Source organism: Dama dama, chromosome 20 (genome assembly GCF_033118175.1).
Source record: "Dama dama isolate Ldn47 chromosome 20, ASM3311817v1, whole genome shotgun sequence".
NCBI lineage: Eukaryota > Metazoa > Chordata > Mammalia > Artiodactyla > Cervidae > Dama > Dama dama.
In genome coordinates, this window is record NC_083700.1 from 56,471,085 (window position 1) to 56,493,661 (window position 22,577).

General features: G+C 37.5%; 1 protein-coding gene across 2 annotated transcripts in view; it reads right to left on the reverse strand.

Annotated features, from left to right (window-relative positions):
- Window positions 1–2,936: 2,936 nt before the first annotated feature.
- The window catches only part of CLCA2 (chloride channel accessory 2), a 39,956-nt gene continuing 20,315 nt past the window's right edge, over window positions 2,937–22,577 (reverse strand). For both annotated transcript variants that reach the window (XM_061121482.1, XM_061121481.1), the window contains exons 10-14: window positions 21,061–21,285; window positions 18,385–18,655; window positions 15,499–15,669; window positions 11,898–12,131; window positions 2,937–3,563 (exon numbers count right to left, since the gene is read on the reverse strand). In XM_061121482.1, the coding sequence (XP_060977465.1) occupies window positions 3,121–3,563; window positions 11,898–12,131; window positions 15,499–15,669; window positions 18,385–18,655; window positions 21,061–21,285 (1,344 nt within the window). In that variant the 3' untranslated portion in view covers window positions 2,937–3,120. The remainder of the gene's footprint in view (window positions 3,564–11,897; window positions 12,132–15,498; window positions 15,670–18,384; window positions 18,656–21,060; window positions 21,286–22,577) is intronic.

The following is a 22,577-nucleotide window of genomic DNA, read 5'->3' on the forward strand; positions in this document are numbered from 1 at the left end:
AAAGAATCTGCCTGCAATGCAGGAGAGCTGGGTTTGATCCCTGGGTTGGGAAAATCCCCTGGAGAAGGGGACAGCAACCCACTCCAGTATTCTTGCCTGGAGAATTCCATGGACAGAGGAGCCTGGTTTGCTACAGTCCATGAGGTTGCTGAGAGTCAGACATGACGAAGCCGCAGAGCAGCTTATGTCACCTTCAATTCCTAAACTTCTCTTTCCTCTCCCAAATAATTGAGCAATTGGCTCAAAATTTTTTCCTCCTCTTGCGATCTTGGATCAAATCATCAGTGATGTCACCATTCATGTGGTATCCCACTAGTGACCAATACTTCACAGTTGCTCATTCTCTTTGGCCCAGCTGTCATATATTTATATTCTTTATCATTTGTTCAGGATCAGTGTCACCTCCTTTCTTATGTCTCTGTTCTATTGATGATCATTGGGGTCTTGAAATCAGTATCATCCCACATTTACCACATCTTTCTTATTGTCTAATGTACACCTGGATAAGCCTAGGTGTACTAGGCAGGAGATGAGCTCCTAGCAAGCAGTTGCAAGCACCATGTTTCTTTCAAAGAACTCACTTGTTTAAGCAGACTTTCTTGCAATGAGTAAAAGATAAGCCGACAAAGTGTTTCTCACTCCCTCACAATCACTGAAGCTTGTTTATCCTATACCTTTGATGAGATCACTCTTTCAACTCTGCTATATTTCACTTTACCACTTCAACATCATTAATCTGTTTCAGTTCTGTCTCTCTCAATGCAGTGATTTGTGGATTTAAAGCCATGTGTTCATACTATACCCACAAAACTAAAAGAAAAAAAAAAAAGCCCTGTTCCTTCAGCCTAACCCTGTTTTCTTGCTTATTAACCTTGAAGATTTAAATATTTCTAGACATATCCCTGGCATTTTCCCACATTTTCTTAAATAGACAGGAGTAAACTTCCCTGGTGGTCCAGTGGTTGAGATCATACTTGCCAGTGCAGGGGACACAGGTTCGATCCCTGGTCTGGGAAGATCCCACATGCCAAGGAGCACCTGGGTCCATGTGCCAAGGTTACTGAAGCCCTGAAGCTCTAGAACCTGGGTGATGCAACTACCAAAGCCTGCCTGCCTAGAGCTCACGCCCTGCAACAAGAGAAGCCACGACAATGAGAAGCCTTCACACACAACAAAGAGTAGCCCCTGCTTGCTGCAACTAGAGAAAGCCCACACGGCAACAAAGACCAACACTGCCAAAATAAATAAATAAACAAATTAAAAAAATAGGCAGGAGTGAAGGAGCATTATGACAACTTCACTCCTGTATACTCTGCCATTAGCCAGCACAGTGCTTTAGATTACTCCCTCAGCCCTTCATTTCCCTATTTATAAATTGAGGAAAAGATTTGAAAACCCACCCACCCCATCTCAGTATTTTACCAGCTTAGTGAAGCTACAAAAAAGCAGATCCCAGGATACCGACACAATGGAAGAAAGGGATTAGGGACTGCCTGCCCAGTGAAATCTTGAAGTCCCCATCAGTGAAAATTTAGGCACCGTGAGACTCAGCATGTGACAGGCCAGACCTGGGATGTCGTATGAACTGCAAGGAGGCAGCCTAGGTAAAGGTATTTGCTGGTCATTTGACTCCCCAGCACTGTTCTGGAGTCTCTTACTCAAGGTTTCATGCTCTTTGTCTCTTTGCATTCTTCTTCCAGCTCCCCACTATCCCTCTCCACCTCCAAAGTGAAAGTGAAAGTGAAAGTGAAGTCGCTCAGTCGTGTCTGACTCTTTGCCACCCCATGGGCAGTAACCTGCACCAGGCTCCTCCGTCTATGGGATTTTCTAGGCAAGAGTACTGGAGTGGGTTGCCATTTCCTTCTCCAGGGAATCTTCCCGACCCAGAGATCGAACCCAAGTCTCCTGCATTGTAGACAGACGCTTTACCGTCTGCACCACCAAGGAAGTCCACCTCCAAAACTTAACCTAATTGTCATTCTTAGTTGGTACTAGTAATGAAACAGTTCTATTCCACATTATTGTTTATATTTACCCAATAAAATTTTAAGTTCTATAATATGCAAAGCATGCAATTTTATTGCCCCATAATCTTAAAAAAAAAGAGTAAAATTAAATAAAAGATAATTTTTTATTTCCTTATGACCTGTGCTTGCCTCTCTCTGGTCACCCTCCACCCCTGTAGGTAAATACCTGTAGGTAAATAATCTTTTATGGGGAAAGGATTCCTGAAGTCTTATTTAAACAGTAAAAAACAGAATTAGTTAATAATTTCCAAAGGTCAGTTCCTCCCCTGTGACTTCTTTGGTTGAAGTTGAATGAAATGATATAGCCTATATATGTGTTAAAATACGCTCAGAACTATGTACTTTTTTCTTTACTTAGTCTTATGAGAACTATAACCATTTTCATTGAATAACACTCAAAGCAAATTACTTGGAAAGCTGCTTTGATAAGAGTAGAACATTTAAGCAATAAATTTGTTATACCTCTGTTATAAAACCAGTGTCAGGTTTTATAATACCTACATTTTAAGGTTACCTCTTACAGTGAACCAAATCTCTTTGAGCATTAGCAGTGGCATCTATCTACAGTCTAATTAACCAAATGAAAGAAGAAAAGAACTTTACAATAGGTGCTTCATATAGAAAATACAACTTGACTTTTAGTCATAAACAAGCAACCTGCTCTAAACAAATAAGGAGAAATGAAAAATTAATCATAACAACTGAACAATTGTTTCATGTAGATAATTATACTGTATCATTCAGGCATAAACTTCTTCTCTTTACTTGGGGCTGTATTTCCTCTTCAGTAGAGCAAGCTTTTGAATCTTTGCTTCAATTTTGCTATTGCCTTTGCCTTTCAACACATAAACTTAGAGAATAAATTCCATTATTTTGTCCATAGCCAAAGCCTAAAGGTTTTCTAATTCCCCTCCCCCTAAATTAATGCTATAAAAAAGATTTTTTGTCTATTTACCATGTAAAATTCTGATCTATACTGCACAGAAACTCAAGGCATTTTTAATAATTTGATGTTAATTTGACTTTATTAGTATGTTTTTGTAAAGTGCAAAAGCCACTTATATTTAAGCGGGAATGTACTCCGTACATTTGCTCATAGTAATTTTGTTTCATTCTCTTTCTTACCTGCTCTCTTTTTCTTGTTTAAAACACAGTGTGTTACAACTATAGTGAGGCAAATGGTTCCTATAATACCTATTGCTGTCAGAACTCCTTTTAATATCAGATCATCTCTGGCAAGTACAGGAGGAGAATTTGGGAGAATCAACAGAGATGCCTGTGCAATGTTAGAGACAGCAGACTTTAAGGAGTTTCTGTCTACTGCTCGTATTGCCATATAAATTCTGTGGCTTTTTTGTGCCTCTCCATCAGGTTGCTGTTCAGGTCTGTTTGTGAAAAGCTCTGATGAGAATTTAAATGTCTCCTTGGTACCAGCTTGCTGAGGATTTAACTTCGATGTATTCACTAAAATGGCATTGCTAAAGTCATCTTGAATCTTCTGCAGACTTTTACTCACTCTTATTTCATAGCTGTTAGCTGAAATTAAAAAAAAAAAATACAAATGGGAAGTTAGGTGATTTTGAATAAACTCTCTAGTTTATTAGAAATGGCTTAATGACAATAGCAACCAAAAAAATCAAAATACCTATGAATAAACAAGGCGAGAAATATGCATATGAACAAAACTGTTAAGACACTACATAAGAACTCATACTAAAAACTGAATAAGAGAAAAGATTTATTATGTTTTTCAATAGCAAGATTCAACAGAATAAAACATGTTATTTTTCCTTAAGTTATTTTATAAATTTTACATGATTTTATTAAAAGTACCTCTAGTTTCTGTTTTAACGAGCTTATTGCAAGTTTAAACAGAAACTAAATAATCAAAATTAGCCATATAAATTTACAAAATAGCAAATTTTTAGTGGAAGGACTGACTTTATCATATATAAAAATCTTGCAATGCTTCAATAGCTAAAAAACTGCAGCACAGGTGCATGAACAGATTCATATATAAAAATCTGCCAAAATATATTCAGGAATTTAGTATATGATAAAGATAGAATCCAAGTTAATGGGGGAAGGTACAAATTTCTTGATAATGATATTATAACAATCGGGCAAAAAGATGGAAAAAATATGATCCATACTGCAAACATTTTTTTCAGGATAAAAACTCCAAAGTAAATAAAAAGTTTGATGTAGAAAAATATTAAGTAGTAGGAAACAATGAATGAATTTCTTTAAAACCCTGAAGTGGAAAAGGATCTTATAATTAGGACTCAAGATTCATATGCCATAAACAAAAAATTCCATGAATTTATACACATAAAATAAAAATTTTCTACATGGGAAAAAGACTCTTAAGCAAAATATAAGCATATATGTTACATGACAAAAATATTTGTAACTTAAATCAAAGATAAATGGTAATGGTTGAGTGGCTTCTATTGGACTAACTCACTAGCAGATAATAGATATAAACTCTGAAGAAGGAAAGGGGAAAGAAAAACTAGAATCCAATAAAAACAAATAAGAACCAAAGGAGTTACAACCTGTAAAAGAAGAAAACCAGACTGGGACTGATTTACATTTATACAACTTTTCCTTTGAAGGTACTTTCCACTTCAGTACAACTATCTAGAACTGATACACAAAGCTACTATCTTCTTGGTCTTAAAAATTAGAGGAGATAGTGTGGGATTGCCAGAGTGGTTGAAAATTGGGGAGCTGCAGAGGGATGAGCCCCAAATCTGGGTATTAGCTTCTCTCACATTATTGGAAGACCTCTGAATTACATGTGTTGGTGAAAAATCAAGGACTCAAGGGGAAAACCACAGCTAGATGGCTCATAAATGGAGTGGAGTCTTCTGCCAGTGCCCATCACAGGGGAGATACAGAGTTTGGAGTGTGAGTCTTGCCACTTTAAAGGAGCTTGGTAAATATCTTGACATGCCTGTTAAACACTATAAAAGCTGTGCCTTAGGAATAAAATTGTGTCCCAGGATTAAGGGATATACCATACGATTAAGAGCAAAACTGAAATAGACAAACACTATTTAAAAGTAAAATCAAGCATCCTAAAATTCCAGGTGATCCAAGGTATCTACTGGAAAATTTCAAAACTCTTCAGGGGAATACAACAAAGTCCAGAGTCTATAATTTACTACCATATGTCCAATATATAATAAAAATTACTAGACATGCAAAGAAAGAGAAAATGTGATATGTAGTCAAGAAATGTATCAGCAAATCAAAGCAATCACAAATGACAGATTTGAAATTAATAGACAAGGATCTTAAAATAACCATGGTGAATATGGTCTACACACAAGACAAGCTGGATATAGTGAATTAAGGCATAGGAAATTTGAAGAGAGATATGAAGACTTTAAAAAGGAAACAAATGGAAATTTTAGAAAAAAATACAGTGAAAAAAATCATTTGAGAGGATTAGTAGCAGGCTGGACACAATGGAAGAAAGAATTTGTAATCTTGAAGACAGGTCCATTAAAGAAAAGGAACAAAAATTGAACAGAATCTCAGTGACTTTTAAGATCCTCAGACATATCCATTTGGTGTGTATGATAAGTTATGATATGATATATAATACCCAGGAAGGAAAGAAGAATAAATTAATGTAGATATTTTTTGAAGATTTACCAGCTGAAAATATTCTAAATTTTATCAAAAGAATGCTCCACAGACTAGGAGAGTTCAGTAATCCCCAACAGAGTAAGTATCAGAAAACCACACTTGAGTCAAATCACGGTCAATCTGCTAAACACCAAAGATAAAGGAAAATAATTGAAAGATAACTTGTCAGAAAAAAATTGGGGCCAGAAGACAATGAAATAATATATTTAAACTGCTGAAAAAAACACTTGTTGCCCTAGAAATCTACATCCTAGTGAAAAATATCCTTTAAAAATTAAGGGACACATTTCAGAAAAATTAATATTGAAAAAAATTGTTACTCAAAGACCTCAACTACAAAGGAAATGATAAAAATTCTGAACTGCAGGAAGAATAGAAGAGGACTAGAAATGGTGTTTATACCAGATAGGTAATTAAAAAGGATATATTTTTTCTCTTTAAAATTTCTTTGAAAGATAATTGATTGTTTAAAACAAAAGCCATAATAATGCATTATGGGGTTTATAACAAATGTAGAAGTAAAATATATGACAGCAAGATCACAATGGATGACAGAGGGTAAATGGAAATATACTTTTGAAAGATTCACATATTATATGTGTGTGTATGTGTGTTACTTGCTCAGTTGAAACTGACTCTGCAACCCCATAGACTGTAGCCCGTCAGGCAGCTCTGTCCATGGGATTCTTTGCAAGAATACTGGAGTTGGTTGCCATCCCTTTCTCCAGGGGATCTTCCCAACCCAGGGATCCAACCCTGGTATCCTACATTGTGGGAAGATTCTTTTCCATCTGAGCCACCCATGTCTCTTTCTATATGTGTAGTAGCATAATACTAATGCAAGGCAGATTGAGATAAATTAAGAAAAATGCAATTGATAGAAGAGAAAAATTTGAGTAAATGAGGGCAGAATTTTGTTTTGATTTCCCTTATATTGTTTTGACCTTTAAAACTGTGGTAAAATACCCATAACATAAACTTTACCATTTTTACCACTTTTTAAAGTGTGTAGTTCAGCAGTGTTAAGTACATTTATATTGTTGTACTGCTATGACTTTCAAACTGTATTCATGTAATATCAACTCAAAAACAAAATTATTGGTCAGAAATAATTGCTAAAGAAAGCCACCTGTAGTACTAACTCTAATATAGCATAATTCTTACCTAAAATGGTTAAAAATAGATTCAACAGTGAACAGAATTCAACAAAGAACAATTTTATTCTCAGGAATAAAAACAACAGGACATTCTGAGTTTTAATCAAAAAAATAAAAATATCCTAGTGACCATGTTTTGAGCATTTTCTAAATCTATAATAACTTTTAATAATGAGACTATTTCTATTTCTGAGTTGTAGTTAGAGTAAAGTACCCTTAGAGAAGGCTGGCAAAACAAAAATCACCTTCATATTCAAATTTATCAATCAGCCAATTTTCTCTGGGTGAACCCACTTGAATTGCTTCCTACTGTGGATCAAATACAATTGTATAGATAGGAATGAGAAGCTGGGCTGACCATCAGATCTACACTCACAGTGGAACATGTTCATTTTTCCTATGCCCTTTGTTCTCTATAGAGAAAGCCCTCCCCATGGGGCTGTGCCAGAATCTTCTCCTAAATAATGAAACAAGTAATATACCATAAGACTTTGCATTTACATAGATTTTCCACATACTTAGCTCTCCCTGTGTGAAGTTGATCATCCCATTTTAAAATAAAAAAGACTGGGACTCAGAAGGTTAAATGTCATGCCTATAGTCAAGTTAGGAAGCTGTAGTATGGGAAATGAACTCATTTCTTCTAATTCCAAGCGCCATGTACTTTCAATAATGAGCAGCTATTAAAAATGATTCAGGACAACTGTGTAACTACAAAGACTCAAAACTAATTCAGCTCATACATTCATGAAAGGTTTCTTTCTGTTTACAACAGTTGTTGCCTCCCTGTGAGAAAGAAAATGGGCTGGTTCTGTATCTTTGACCTCTTAGGTATATCTCTAGTTTTGCCCTCTACCTCTACATTCCTAGTATATTTCAGCCTATGAAAGCAGCTCTCAAGGCCATGAGCAAGACACTTAATCTCTCAGGAACATTCCCTTGCATTTAAAACAAGGGGTCAGACTAGTTTATCTTTAAGATCCTTTCAGGCTCCAAAATGTTATAACTGTTGATATTTACTGAGCATTTAGTATGGACCAGACACTGTTTTGGGCTTCCCAGGCAGCACTAGTGGTAAAGAACCTGTCTGCCAAAGCAGGAGACATATGAGACACAGATTCAATCCCTGGGTCGGGAGGCTCCTCTGGAGGAGGGCATGGCAACCAACTCCAGTATTATTGCCTGGATAATCCCATGGATAGAGGAGCCTGGCAAGCTACAGTCCATGTGGTCGCAAATAGCTGAACATGACTGAAGCAACTTAGCACACACACACACACACACACGCACACACACACACATGCGCACGCGCACACATACATACACACGCACACACACGCACACACACACACGCACACACACACTGTTTTAATCCCTCTTTGTGCCTTTTCTCATTCAGTTCTCTCAACTAAGATGGGTACTCTTACTATCTGCTTTTTCAGACTAGAAACCAGAAGTTTAGAGAAATCAAGTAACTTGCCTAAGGCTACGCAGATAAAAGGTGGTCCATCTGATTCCAGAGCTCAATACCTTCTGCTAGGCTACACTGTCTCCTATTTCCTATTTCCTAATAAGCTACTCTTCCAGTTACCAAGGTTTACACTTTCATTAACATCTTTGCCAATAAATTTTTAGTACATGGAGAATCAAAAACCTGACCCAATCTTCAGGGAGTTTACTCTTTGTCAGTGGGTACAGTTCCCACTTCCTCTCTTCATTTGAAATCCAAACCATCCCTTGAGGATTATTTTATGTTTCTCCTACATTGAGCCTTCTTCCATCCAGGAAACATAACTGAGGTTTGGGGGAAGTGGGAAAAACTATTGTCACTGAAAAGCTTTTCAGAAGCAGCAAATTTTCAACAATTTGTAAAGATAATATATTCAATGACAGTTGTATAAGAACACAATGAAAAGATGTCAGAAAAAACAGTTTGAAAGTCAGGCTGTTAGACACATGGAAGCTACTCAGTACAAGGAAGGAGGTGGGAGTTTGGTGCTTTTGTGATCTGTCACTACTCCAAAGGCTCTGCTCAGGCCTCTGGCACTAGAATCTGGCCTTCGATCTGCTTCCACCCACTCTACATCCTTTTAATACCTTTAACTCCCAAAGTCTGAATTGCACAAATGGCACTGTGTAATACATAAAATGGTTTTTTGACTATTTTATGTCTTTTCTCTCTTAACATAGGATTATAAGTTCTTGGAGTGTAATACCATCTTAAATTAGTTTTATATAATGTTTAGCACTGTTTACAGGCTTCCCTGATAGTTCAGTTGGTAAAGAATCCACCTGCAATGCAGGAGACCCTAGTTCGATTCTTGGGACAGGAAGATCCGCTGTAGAAGGGATAGGCTACCCACGCCAGTATTCTTGGGCTTTCCCTGTGGCTCAGCTGGTAAAGAATCTGCCTGCAATGCGGGAGACCTGGGTTTGCTCCCTGGTTGAGAAGGTCCCCTGGAGAAGGAAAAGGCCACCCACTCCAGTATTCTGGCCTAGAGAATTCCATGGACTATATAGTCCATGGGGTTGCAAAGAGTTGGACATGACTGAACAACTTTCACTTTCACTTAAGCACTGTACTGGGCACTTAATATTGCTTAGGTGGTGCTAGTGGTAAAGAACCCACCTGCCAATGCAGGAGACATAAAAGATGCAGATTCAGTCCCTAGGTTGGGAATATCACCTGGAGAAGGGCAGGACAACCCACTCCAGTATTCTTGCCCGGAGAATCCCATGGACAGAGGGCTACAGTCTATGGGGTCGCAAAGAATTGGACATATTGAAGTGACTTAGCACACAGTAAATAATAAAAACTCAGTTTTAACAGTTATTAACCCAAACTCTTAATGAAGAGTTAAGGAGATAACCCATTTCCATAATACCTTGTCCACATATATTCCCAAACATAATAATGATCTGGTAATATTTTGCTTGTTTCATATACTTTGTCATCTTTTTACAGTACATTGTATATGGTAAAGAGTTGGTACTGTATATAGAGTGATATATATGAGTTGTTCATTTATTGCTAATAAAGTTTTTAAGAATAGGGAAATTTTTCATAATTGTCATGCCAGAGACATACCCTGATTATTTTTAACTCTGGTGATAGAGGTGAATATCACACCTTTCTAGACAACAATTTGTGAAAAAAAAGGGGATGAAAGCACATGTTTATGAGTTAAACAGGCACCTACTTGCTAGTTGGTATACTCATGGCTAATTGGTCAATTTTGCCAATGCTGGGTCATCAAGTCAGTTATGACTGAGTGATCTCAGCAAGTTAGTACACATCTAACCACTCCTTACCTCCCAATCTTTTGTGATTTGAGATTTCATACTGTAACAGGCTTGATATGCTTTAGTCATCCTGCTCTAGTCATCCTCCCCATTCTGCAGGCCCATTTATGTGAGTGTGTGAAATCCTCTCTCCCTTTCTAAAGCCCTTTGTAATAGTTCTAAAGTCCCATTCAGTTGTATTTCTTCTTTCAAGCCATCCAAAACCACTGATACTGTACACCCATTTTCTTTGTACTCTTAATTCAGTGGTATAGTTGAAACCCCTGAGAACTGGGAACACAGTTACCAGTAGGCTGAGCTTGTCTCTTTTCACACTACTGTGCTTCTCAGGCAGTGAGGAAAGAGGAAAAATTCTAGATGGCAGGCACCACACTTACTTTTACATAAAGATGGGAGTGAGTGTTGGTGGCTCCTTACTTCAAATAAGAAGCTAGAGAACTCTAGAAACATAAATCAAGAGCCCAGGAAATTTCCTGGGCCCTCTTTCTCCTCCATTTTGTATCATATATGCCACCTTAGTTCATATTTATAATACTTTGTGAAATAGATAGTCTTAGTTCTATTTTTCACATATGCAACTGAGGCTAATAGAGTTTAAGCAAACTGCCAAATATCCAACAGCTGGACTTATAGTCACAGTGGGAACTACTTTTAGGCTTTAATCTTAAGTTACAGCTGTTTCCATTATACAAGTGATAGACCCACCCCACAGTTTCAATCAATTCATATCTCCAAACTTTAAATTGGGAGAGTCCTTAAATTAGAATGTAAAATATTTCTCTTCCTTCTTCTCAAGCAAGAAGAGATAGATTGTGATAACAGATTTTTCAAGACAAAAGTACAATATTGACTTTCTCAGCAGTGCAGAATTATTTGTAATTAAGATGCTTTCTGGAGAGAGTAGTACAGAATTATCAGCCAAAAAAAAAAAAAAAGATCAAATTTGAAAGCAAGACTGGAAGAGGCCTAAGGTGGCCACTGTTATTCACTGATATTGACAAATTAGCTTTCAAGAGAGAAGGTTGGTTCCTACAGAAATCTCAATCAGAGGCTTTAGGAAATCAACCATTTCATGTGTAACCAATGATAATCATGTTCTGGTAATGGCAAATATGTTGGAACATTTATTCTTTCACAGAATTTAGTCTGTTGAGTTGCTATCAAGAAATGAGGTAGGTGGAAGCCTGGAAGCTGGCATAAAAGCATTAGAAAAGAGAGGGTAGAAGAAGGAACTCATCATGTCCAAGCAAGGGTTAGAAAGCCTCAAATTGGAGAACAGGCCCCAGCCTCCCTAACAAAAAATTACCAGAAGTAGGAGAGGACAGTGTGCCAAGTACTTCATGACTTAAAGGAATTATTCCCTTAAACGTGAATTGTAAATCCTTGAATTTACAATTTACCATTCAATCTTCAGAAGACTAATCACCTCCAATATTTAAAAGTCCATGCTCTGTCATGTAAAACCCATTTCTCTTGACTAGATCACTGTTACATGTGATATTCACGTTTCCAACAGAGGTTTCCATATTAGTGTCAGTAAGTCTACCAGGACCTCTTCAATCCTGGGGGAGCTGATACATTCTCTTCCTGTGCTCCAGGATACATGGCCTTATCAGCAACTCAAAACTTTTCATGACAACCCTCACAACTTTGTCAGCTGTAAATCCCCAAATTTTTAGCCAACGGACCCCTGACAGTTATTGGAAATGCCACTTTATAGAAAAACAGACAATGAAAGCAAGAAACCTACCCTGGCCCTGGTCTAAGTCTTCTCCAGGAGCTGTCCAAGATAAAACCACCTCTTCTTCCTCTTTTACAGCTTCCAGGTCAATAATTTTGCATGGTGGAAACACATCAGGATGTGGGTCAGCTGGAACACCCAGCACAGAAAAGGAGCCCCCTGAGCTTATTCGGCTAAAGCCCCACTTTTGCTCCTCCTCACTCCTGCCCACCGATTTTCTTGGGGCATTCATCTGAATATTACCTGTGACATCAAAGAAAAAAATAGCCAAAACAACAAATTACAATCTCCTGGATAGCTTGTTTTTATAGATTATTGACATTTTAAGTCCTTATTTCCTTTGCTACATCTTTAGAATAAGTTTGTTTATTCAACAGTTCTTTTATTCATTCAACCATTCATTCATTCAATAAGTATTTTGAGGGCATATGCTGTGCCAGCAATCATAGACAAACAGGATCCCTCACAGAATTTATGAGTCCTGTTTATAAACACATGTTTTATAATTGTGGCAAATGTTGAAAGAAAAAGAAGGAAGGGTGCTATGTCTGCCAATACAGGAGATGCAGATTCCATGCCTGGGTCGATAAGATGTCCTGGAGAAGGAAATAGCAGCCCACTCCAGTATTCCTGCCTGGGAAATCCCATGGACAGAGGAGCCTGGTAGGCTACAGTCCATGGGGTCATAAAGAATTAGACAGGACTCAGCAACTAAGCAACAACAAATAACTTAAAGTGGAATCAAGGAAGTAACATTTAAAGATTTCCTATAGGATGAGTAGGAGTCAGGGAGGTAAAGAGTGGAGGTTAAGAACATTCCAGGCAGAGAGAACAAGCTGAGTAAAAAATCCTGAGGTATGGAAGAGCTTTGTAAATTAGAAAAATTTAAATCTAGGAGGAAGATAGTTTGAGATGAGCGAGGAGAAAGTTCAGGCAGGACCTTGTGGGCCACTGTGACAGTTTTATAGTCTAATCTTACATGCTGCGGGGAAGCAAGGCAGTGATATGGTCACTTTGCTCTCTGACAGGTCACTCTGGCTGCTGTCAGCGGAGAATGGACTAGCAGAGCGAGCAGTGAGGCAGCTGCAACAGTCCAGATAGGAGGAGATGGTAGCTTGGGCTGGTGACAGTGGTGGAGAGGAGGCAAGTAGGCATTTTGAGACGCATTTTGGAGATAAAAATCAGCAAAATCTGGTTATGCATTTGAATATGAAATGGTAAAGGAGAGAAAGTTGGTGAACAAAAAGAATAGCTCCCACCTTCCTAAAATGAGCAAATGGAAAGACTAACAGGCTAAGAGGAGAAGACAAATTTAAGTGTCAAGGTTTGTGGTCCCTGTAAAACATCTAATTGGTGATGTCAAGGAGCCAGTTAGACATAGATTATAAGCTCAAAGAAAAAGTTTTAGCTGCATTTAATACTTTTGAACCTCCAAATTTGGAAATTATCAGCATAAAGATGTTATTAAAGCCATGTAGGTTAATGCTATTACCCAGTAAGAATTTCAGCTGTAAAAACAAATAGCATTTGCTGAGTGCTTGCTATATGTCAGGCACTTTTTAAAGTACCTTCCATGTATCAACTATTTAACTTTTTCAGCAATGCTATGAGGAGAGCACAGTTGCCCCTATGTTTATAGATGATGAAGCTAAGCATACGGAGTCTAAATGACTTGCCCAAAGTCACACAACTAGTAAATGGAGGAGCTAGATTTCAAACTCAGGCAGTGTGGCTCCAGATAGAAAAGTGAGAAGGTTAAGACTAAGCTCTGATAATTGCTAACACTTAGAGGCTTGGTAGAAAAAGAGGAGGGGGAAAAGAGCCTAAGAATAAAAATTCCAGAGAATAAAAGGTAATTCAGAGAGTGTGGTATCATAGAAACCAGGAAATGACAAAGGAGAAATCAATCAGCTGTGTCAAGTAAAATGAGGACTGAAATCTGTCCTTTGGACTTAACAGCAGGTGGTCATTGGTAACTAGAACCAGAGCAATTCCAGTGGCGTCATGGTCATGTGGCTGGAAGTCTGCTTGCAGTGAGCTGAATAGTAAACGGGACAAGAAGGTACAGACAGATTTAATTTCAAGGAACTAGATGACAGAGAGTAAAGAGGTGGACAGTAGCTTAAGGGGGACCAACAAAATTTCTTTTTAATATTATTGAATGCTGTTCAGAGGGATCAGTAGTGTGGGGACATGCAAGGGAGAGCTCTCAAGCTCTGAATGAGCAGGCTGGGTGGAATCTACAGCAGATTCAGCAGAGGCCCTGGGGAGGAGAGGAAGGGAGTAGTTGCTGCAGATTCGGAGATTCGGTTGTGTGGAAACAGAGAAGTTGCCATTTTGTGCTATATTGTGCACGTTCAGGGTCATCACCTGAAAATGAGCTAACGAATGTTATGTGAGCCAGGCATGCTTAGAGAAATTTAAATTTTTCTTTCTGTGCTATCAAGGGCCTATATGAAGTACATAGGTAAAAGCAGAGTTGAATACGACTTTTCTATTCTCAGTGTACTGTAGATATTGATATTTGAATACTTTAAATTCATGGCTTTAAACAAGATACCAGTCTGTAGTCTGCAAGCTCCTTGATAGGAATCAAGTCTTATTGACTTGATATTAATAAGTCCTGGTATCCCAAGTTCCTAGGACTAAGCCTGTCACTTACTAGGCTTTCAAAAACGTCAATGTATGATATAAAGGAGGAGATATCTATTTCGAAATGAAGTATTACATCTAGATACAAAATCATATCTTGGTAGTAAAGTTGAGTTACCTTGCAAATTGATTTACGTTGATTTTGAAGTAATCCAAATTATTTTAAATATAGGTGAAAGCAAGTTATATTCTAGCAATGCAAAAAATATCATGAGATGCAAATCCACTGTAACATCTTAATTGTTTTCTACTGAAAAGTACATATAGTAGAAAAATATAGAATCATGCTACTGTATAGTCCAAATGATTGGTTGTAGCTGCTAAAATACATGTAGGTATTCTTAAAGACTGCTGTTTTGCAAATAAGAATGCTTCCAAACATTTTTTAAGATTATGTTTAAAGACTACAGCATATTTCTGTTTGTTATACTTTAACCACTGCTTCCTATCAGGAACTACTATAATAATGGTGTTTAAAAGAGATGTGTATTCGGCACTTTTATCTTGAAGGAAGGCAGAACATCTTCAGGAAGCCCTCATTTTCCCATAATATCCACACTCATATTTTTCCAGGAACTCATTTCCTGTGTGGATTGTTTGGGCTGTTTGCTTCCTTCTTTAAACTGCTAACAACGTTTAGCCTCTTCCTTTTGCCTAAAGCTCTATAAAGAAATATAGGAGTTGGAACTGAGAAAATTCAACTAATCCCCTTGCCTGGTAGTAATTCTGATAAAACACTCACAAGAAAGAGGTCAAAATAATCTGTGGGAATTACCTACTGCCTTCCTGTTATCCACTACCATAAATCACTAAGGACTGAAGAGATAATCAACAAATTATGCACTGACTTGCACGAGTTTTGAAATTCACTTCTCTCTAATACATACACATACACACATTCACTAGAAATACACACACTAAATAATGTTATTCAAATCACAGTATTTATGATTCTTACCATTTGTTATGTAACCTGGTACGTACATCGCATGACTTCCTGGAATAGAGTGGGCTAGGGTGCTTATGCTGGGAGAACGGTTGACATGCACTTTCAAGCTATATCTACCATTTACAGCAAAGGAGAAAAAATACCTCGAGTAAATTCCATCATTTTTTATAACATCGGCACCTGTTTATATATATATAAAAAAAGAAACTCAAGGTCAATACTTATCACAGTTGATTACTAACATTTAATTAAGTCATTAAAATAAGATTTATTCTCCTTATTTTTCCAATTTTTGACCTATGTGGGCATGCTAATATCTAGTTTTGACATTATCAGATGGTTAAAAAATTCCATTGGCTCTATAATTTCTCCTTGTGATTCATTAACCTCTGAAAATTTATTTTCTAAAGGTGAATGAGTTGTATCTGCTTTAGTGCCAGTAAAGCATTTAATCACATTTAGAGTTCTCATTTCTATCACTGAAAATAGTACTAGGTTTTCACAGAAACCAAATACATTCTTAAGTCAGTTTATAGTCACAGACCCTTTGGAGGTAAAAGTTTTCTGCTCCCAGTGAATAAATATATATACACATAAACACACACTTTCATACAAATTCAAGATGTTTATGAATACCCTGAAGCCCTGATTAAAAAAAAAAAACTTTGGTAGTTGATATAACAATGTTAAATTATTTAATTTTCTCATTAGAGGATACATGGAACTGTTGTTCTCAATTTGAAGAGGCTCACTACTTGGAGAATGACAGGCTTTGGGATCTGTCTGCTTCAGGAGAATGTGCCTTATTTCTGGAGGCATTCTGAAAGCTTGCTAGACTTTCTTCCATTTGCATTGCTCCTCAGAGAGCCATTCAATTCCAAACCAAGTACGTGACTGAATGGCAGCAAGGCCTGGACTCCAGGGCAGCCACAGAAGGTGTAGCTGAGGCCGGAGATCACATTTACTGTTCAACTGCAGATGGCCACATGGGGCAAGCATCTTGTCTTAGTCTAGGGCCAGTTCGGCTCTCTCACCACACACCCAAGCCCTGCACTGAAGGGCTCTAGAATCTCAGCTAGAGAGGCAGGGCTGCTTCTTAACATGAGAAAAATGGGAGTATATTTTATTAAAACAAAAACACTAAGCACTTTATCATCATAGTAGTTTTAGAAAACGTTTTTATGTACTGGAAAGGAACCAGATCTTGATATTTATTGTTTTAATTATTTATAAAGGTCTATCTTTGTTGAGTAATGATAAAACCAAATCTCTTCCTGCCATGGTTACCACTGTTACCTCTTTTAATTGCTGAGTCAGAAAGAAATGGGAAAGAACACTGACTTGGATCTCAGGGGACTTTTTTACGGTCTGGATCTGCCACTTAGTAGCTGATCCCTCTGAGCCTCTGTTTCTCTCCTATAAAATGGGCATAACATCTCACATGGTGATTGTGATGATTACTTGAGAGTATGCATAAGAAAGCACATTTTAAATTATGACATTTTATTAGTATAAATTTTATTATTGTTCATTTTATTAGCTGATAAATACTATTTCCACTATAAAAATAAGTTTTAGAAAACTATATGCAAGTGTGTAAATACAGGGGGAAAATAAAAATTTACACTTTGATGTTTAAACAGCCTTTTCATTGTTTCTTTCATCCGGCTTAAATTTTGACATCAAATAAATAAAATGGTTCCAGGGAATAAATATAAAAGCCTATTGAGCATATTGAACATAAGACAGCAGGATCTGTTCTCCAGGCCAGCCCAGGTGTATTTTTGGACTATACACAAAAAGTGAAAGGTGTGGCATCAGAGTCTGAAAAATTGTTTGGCTCCATTCCAGCAGGCAAAACAAGAGGACTTCTCTAGTATTGTCTGAGGTGGACTTGAACTAAAATCCTTTAAATGAACCTTTGCTTCATAAATATCATACAAGATTGACATGGCAAGATACTAATGAGTTGTCAAACATGAGGCTCTTGCAAAAAATTTACCTTTGAAACAACAAAGGGAAAGAATATGATTTTAATGGTAGATCAAACATTGGGGCTGCCAACATAAGCTTCGAGGTCTATTGTAATTCTGAGAATTTAGATTAGGAAAAGAACAGAACAGGAAAGATAAAACAATAAAGGAGTTTGTTTTTAAAAGTTAACACAAGTTAGTCAGAAAGAGCCCAACTGCTGTTCCTTGCCCAGCTTGATGCTGTGCTATGAGGTATGATGATGAAATTCTTAACTCTATGCAGAATGAGTGCTTTGAGGCAGAGTTTGGTTTTATTTGCTTTGTTTTTCCAGAGATGGAAAAATCTCTACCCTGATTCCACTAGGCTTGCTGGCCTGGTCTTCTTGTGATCAAATAACACATGTAAAAGGCACTGGCTATTTTCTCTCATCATCTGAGCTACTTGACTAAAGAACAGTCTATGACATCTCATGACTCACAAGTTCAAGCATCTCCCTTTTTGGGTTTTCATTTACTATTTAATTGTCTAATCCAATTATTTCAGTGCATAGTAAAACTGGTGAATCCGAGAGGAATGTGGTCATGCCTATTCCCAAGTGACCTTACTGAATGTGCTCAGTGTCACAGGACAAGTGGAAGCCAAGACCTGAATGTCGGGAGACTTCGTCCCTCAATGCTGCTCACACACAGCCACTCTCAGGAGCCTCAAGGGGACTCGTCTTCCCAAGTTCACTTTTTACTTTTGCTGTGCAGATGGAAACCTGTAGCTACTTGGTATGTCAATGACTATGACAATCTGAGAATCTCATAAGATTAGGTGAGAAAAAATATAAATTTAGAGAATTAAAAAAATAACTTCATATTGATATTACATCAGAACAGCTCTTAAGAACATGAAAAATGACATGGAATTCCTTGTTACCTGCTCCATCATCAAAAAGTTTCAACATAACTGGATCTGCAGTCTCTGGCTCAATTGTAGCAGTTACAGTGGCATTGAGAATGGGATGAAACCCCTTTCTCACAATTGCATAAATCATCAGAGGATGGGGAAAATGGGTGCTGTCTCTTTCCACAAAGGCTTCCACAGTGGCAGGGGGCATGGCTGAGCGGGAGGCGCGAGAGGTCACTGTCACTTTCAAGGCTTGAGGAGAGTGGTGGGTATTGTTCAGTGTGTAAGTCCATAGGCCAGGCTGCAAAACAAAGACTGTTTGTCAAGAAGAAAACCAACCCTTATTTTAAAGTGCAAGCCTAACCTCCAAGGGTTTATTGTTCTTGTTTTGTTGATACTGCATTTTCTAAAATAATACAAAAGAATGTCAGGAAGAGTAATATTGGTTAAGAGATAACTAAATTCAGTATTTACATGACTTCACTGTACAACCTACTTTCTCTTTAGGGAATTAAACCCTGAATTTGTTCGTGGGGAAGGACACAATTTGATTCACATTTTTAGAGAATAATAATAAGTGTCCACCTTCAAAGTACTTGGCAAACACTAATCTGAGCTCCTTCACCCAAAAGGAGGTTCAGTGTTTTTATTCCTTTTACATAATGGAAAAAATTATAACTAATAAAGTGGACAATTATGATTTATGTGGAAAACCTGGACTAAAAGGCAATAGTATCCTTCCTTCCCTCTACTTCCTTCAATATTCCCAGACCCAGAAATCTCAAGCAACAAAATCCATATGCACTATAAGGGATCAAGAAAAGGAATACTATTTTTTAATAGGTCAGGATTTCATAATGTCTATGTTGAATTATAGAAATATTGCTAGATGCCATTCTCTTTATCTGCCCAGGCTGCCTGAGGGAAACCTGCAAAAGAATATCTAGAAGAAAAAACTTAAACTACAGTGTAGCAGAAATTTGTTTTTTTGATAAAACTGTCCATAAGTATTCCCTTTTTTCTTCATTCCTACTGCTGCTCCTTCTTAAACCCTGGAAGTAGCAGAAGGAGCACAGTGGAGCAGGAGGAAGAAGAGAGAACAATGGGTTAAGGTTTGACTGTAAAATTAAGATGCCTGAATGCCCTACCCAGCCTTCTTCATTGGGAAACAATGCTTTACCATTTTACAGTGAAGTCACAATTCAAGCAACAAGATTATTTATCTTTTTTTTTTTTTTTTTTTTGGTTTTTGTACTCATAACATTAGTAACAGACACATGGTGGAAACTCCACATGGAAAACTTCTCTGTGGGCATAGCAAGTGTTTTGATACAGGGCACCTAATCCAGACAAAGGGGTCAGGTAAAAGCAGCAAGAAGTAGGTAAAGTGGCCTGGTCCTTGTGCACAGGTGTGAAAAGAACATGATGAGTGTGGAGAAAAGGAAGGGCAGAGCATAAGGTATTTGGGAGAACGGTTAAGAGATAAGCCTGGGGTCGGGGAGTGGGAGGTACAAATAGTATATAAGAGAGGCTCGGTGATATATTGTGCAACCTGGAGAATATAGCCAATCTTTTGTAATAACTGTAAATGGAAAGTAGCCTTTAAAATTATATTAAAAATTTTAAATTAAAAAATAATTTTAAAAAAGAGATAAGTTTAGGCAGAAGCCAGAAAGTAATAAGCTTGGTATGCAATAATAAGCACATGTATTTTATTCTGAGACCATCAAAGAGTTTTGAGTAGGACACAGATTTGATAAGATTTGTGCTTCAGAATGATCACTCTAATAAAGGTGCATGAAAGGAAGGATGCTGGTGCAGAGGCTGGAAGACCTAGCAGAGCCTATCAACATTCACGTGAAGGGGAGGTGAAGACCAACAGACCTGAAGAGGGACTGCATTCAGGCAATGCAAGAGTGGATCTAACGAATTTACCACCCTGCTGACAACCTTTAGTGGTTCCCTTTAACTGTTCCTCTTATTGACTCCTGTATATCCATCTAAACCCATCACACTCTCCTCTTCTTCCCCTAAATCTCCACTTTCTATGCTATTTTGTATTTCATCCACATCAAACTAGTACTTACAGTTCTATGAAAAACCATATTATTTTTCTATAAGCCTTTCTATGTGCTGTTTCCTCTGCCCAGAATGTCATTTACACCTCTGGCTCCTTAGTCCTCCATATTTCCATTTCGATGTCTTCACTTTCAGGAAGCATTCTCCTTCCCTTACTGCCTGCACATGCCTTCTTGTGTTCTGAGTACCCTGTTCTTATTCCTATTATGGCATTTTATTTTAAAGCACTTAGAACAAGACCCTGCACATAGGAGGTGTTCCAAAACATATACTGCATGTGTTTATATTATAAATTCTAAGTAGAGGGTTTTTTCAAAGTGTAGGGATAAGTATTCTATATAGACTTTGTAAAGAAGGAAGTAAGCAAAAACTTATTTGCACTATGTAAATACTAATTTTCACTGTTGAAGTGAGAGAAGGCTTTGGTATCCATTTTAAAGTTTTTGAACATACCTTAGTCGTTCCTTTTAAATTTCGAACATTCACAAAACTCCCTCATAAATTTAAAGTAGAATTTCGGTATATCAGAATTGGTTTCTTTTACACAATGCATTTAGTTCTGTGATTCATTCGAAAGTCATGTGCTTGACTAAACGTTGTCACTATGAACAAGCTTACAACACCTACCTTAGCTGTTCCTGGAATCCAGAGGCGAGCAGTCCGAAAAGCTAGATTGGTGATAAAATTGTCCATGCTGTATTTTCTTCCATTAGGATCAAATAACACAACCTCAGGGGGTCCACTGGTCTGCCATGTAACTAGGAAGGTGGTGTCATTGCCCACACTGTCATCCACAGTAACAGTGTTTTTCAGTTGATGCTGAGGTTTAACATTTTCACCTGTACTTTCAAGCTGTTCAAAAGAATATGTAAGTGACAGTTTCCAGCATATGCATAATCATTCCATATTTTCTTTATTTTTATGACAAAACTGAATTGGCAGAAATAAAAACCATTTCATTCTAACATGTCCTAAGTATATAAATTATTTTTCATATAAAAATATTTGCTTCAGCAAGTATTATAAGTACAGTAGATATAAAATATTTTTGTAGTTAGTACACATGTCACTTCATTAATTTTTATCAAGAGATTTTAGGTGTTCTCATATTTGCCTCTTATCCAAATCAACATTAGCTTCAGAGTAGCAGTTAAAACCAGCTTCTTTTTACTTCATTTTGTGAATATGCTCTAATTAATTTGTATATAATCTGTCCAGATACCATTATGTATTTTGCTAAGATATCAGACATGGGTTTCAGCTGGGTATTGTACATTAAAAAAAAAAATCATTTAGTCATGATTTAAGCTGTATGCACTTAAACTATGTGTGCAATTGTGACTTGTGTGTGTGTGTGTGTAACATATGTAAACTACATACAGATGACATGCACTGTGCTAAATGCTTTGCATATATTATCTTACACAATCCTTATGAAAGTCCTCTGCCGTCGTTGTTGTTCAGTCGCTCAGTCCTGTCCAACTCTTTGCAACTATGTGTACTGCAGAACATCAGGCTTCCCTGTCCTTCACCATCTCCTGGAGCAAACTCATGTCCATTGAGTCAGTGGTGCCATCCAACCATCTTGTCCTCTGTCCTCCCCTTCTCTTCCTGCATTCAATCTTTCCCAGCATCAGAGTCTTCTCCAATGAGGTGGCTCTTCATATTAGGTGGCCAAAGTATTGGAGCTTCACCTTCAGCATCAGTCTTTCAGTGAATATTCGGGTTGATTTCCTTTAGGACTAACTGGTTTGACCTCCTTGCTGTCCAAGGACTCGCAAGAGTCTTCTCCAACACCACAATTCAAAAACATCAATTCTTCAAGACTCAGCCTTCTTTATGAACCAACACTCACATCCATACATGACTACTGGAAAAACCAGAGCTTTGACTAGACAGATCTTTGTTAGCAAAGTAATGTCTCTGCTTTTTAATATGCTTTCTAGGTTTGTCATAGCTTTTCTTCCAAGGACCAAGCATCTTTTAATTTCATGGCTGCAGTCACCATCTGCAGTGATTTTGGAGCCCAAGAAAATAAAGTCTCTCACTGTTTCCATTGTTTCCCCATCTATTTCCCATGAAGTGATGGGACAAGATGCCATGATCCTAGTTTTCTGAATGTTGAGTTTTAAGCCAGCCTTTTC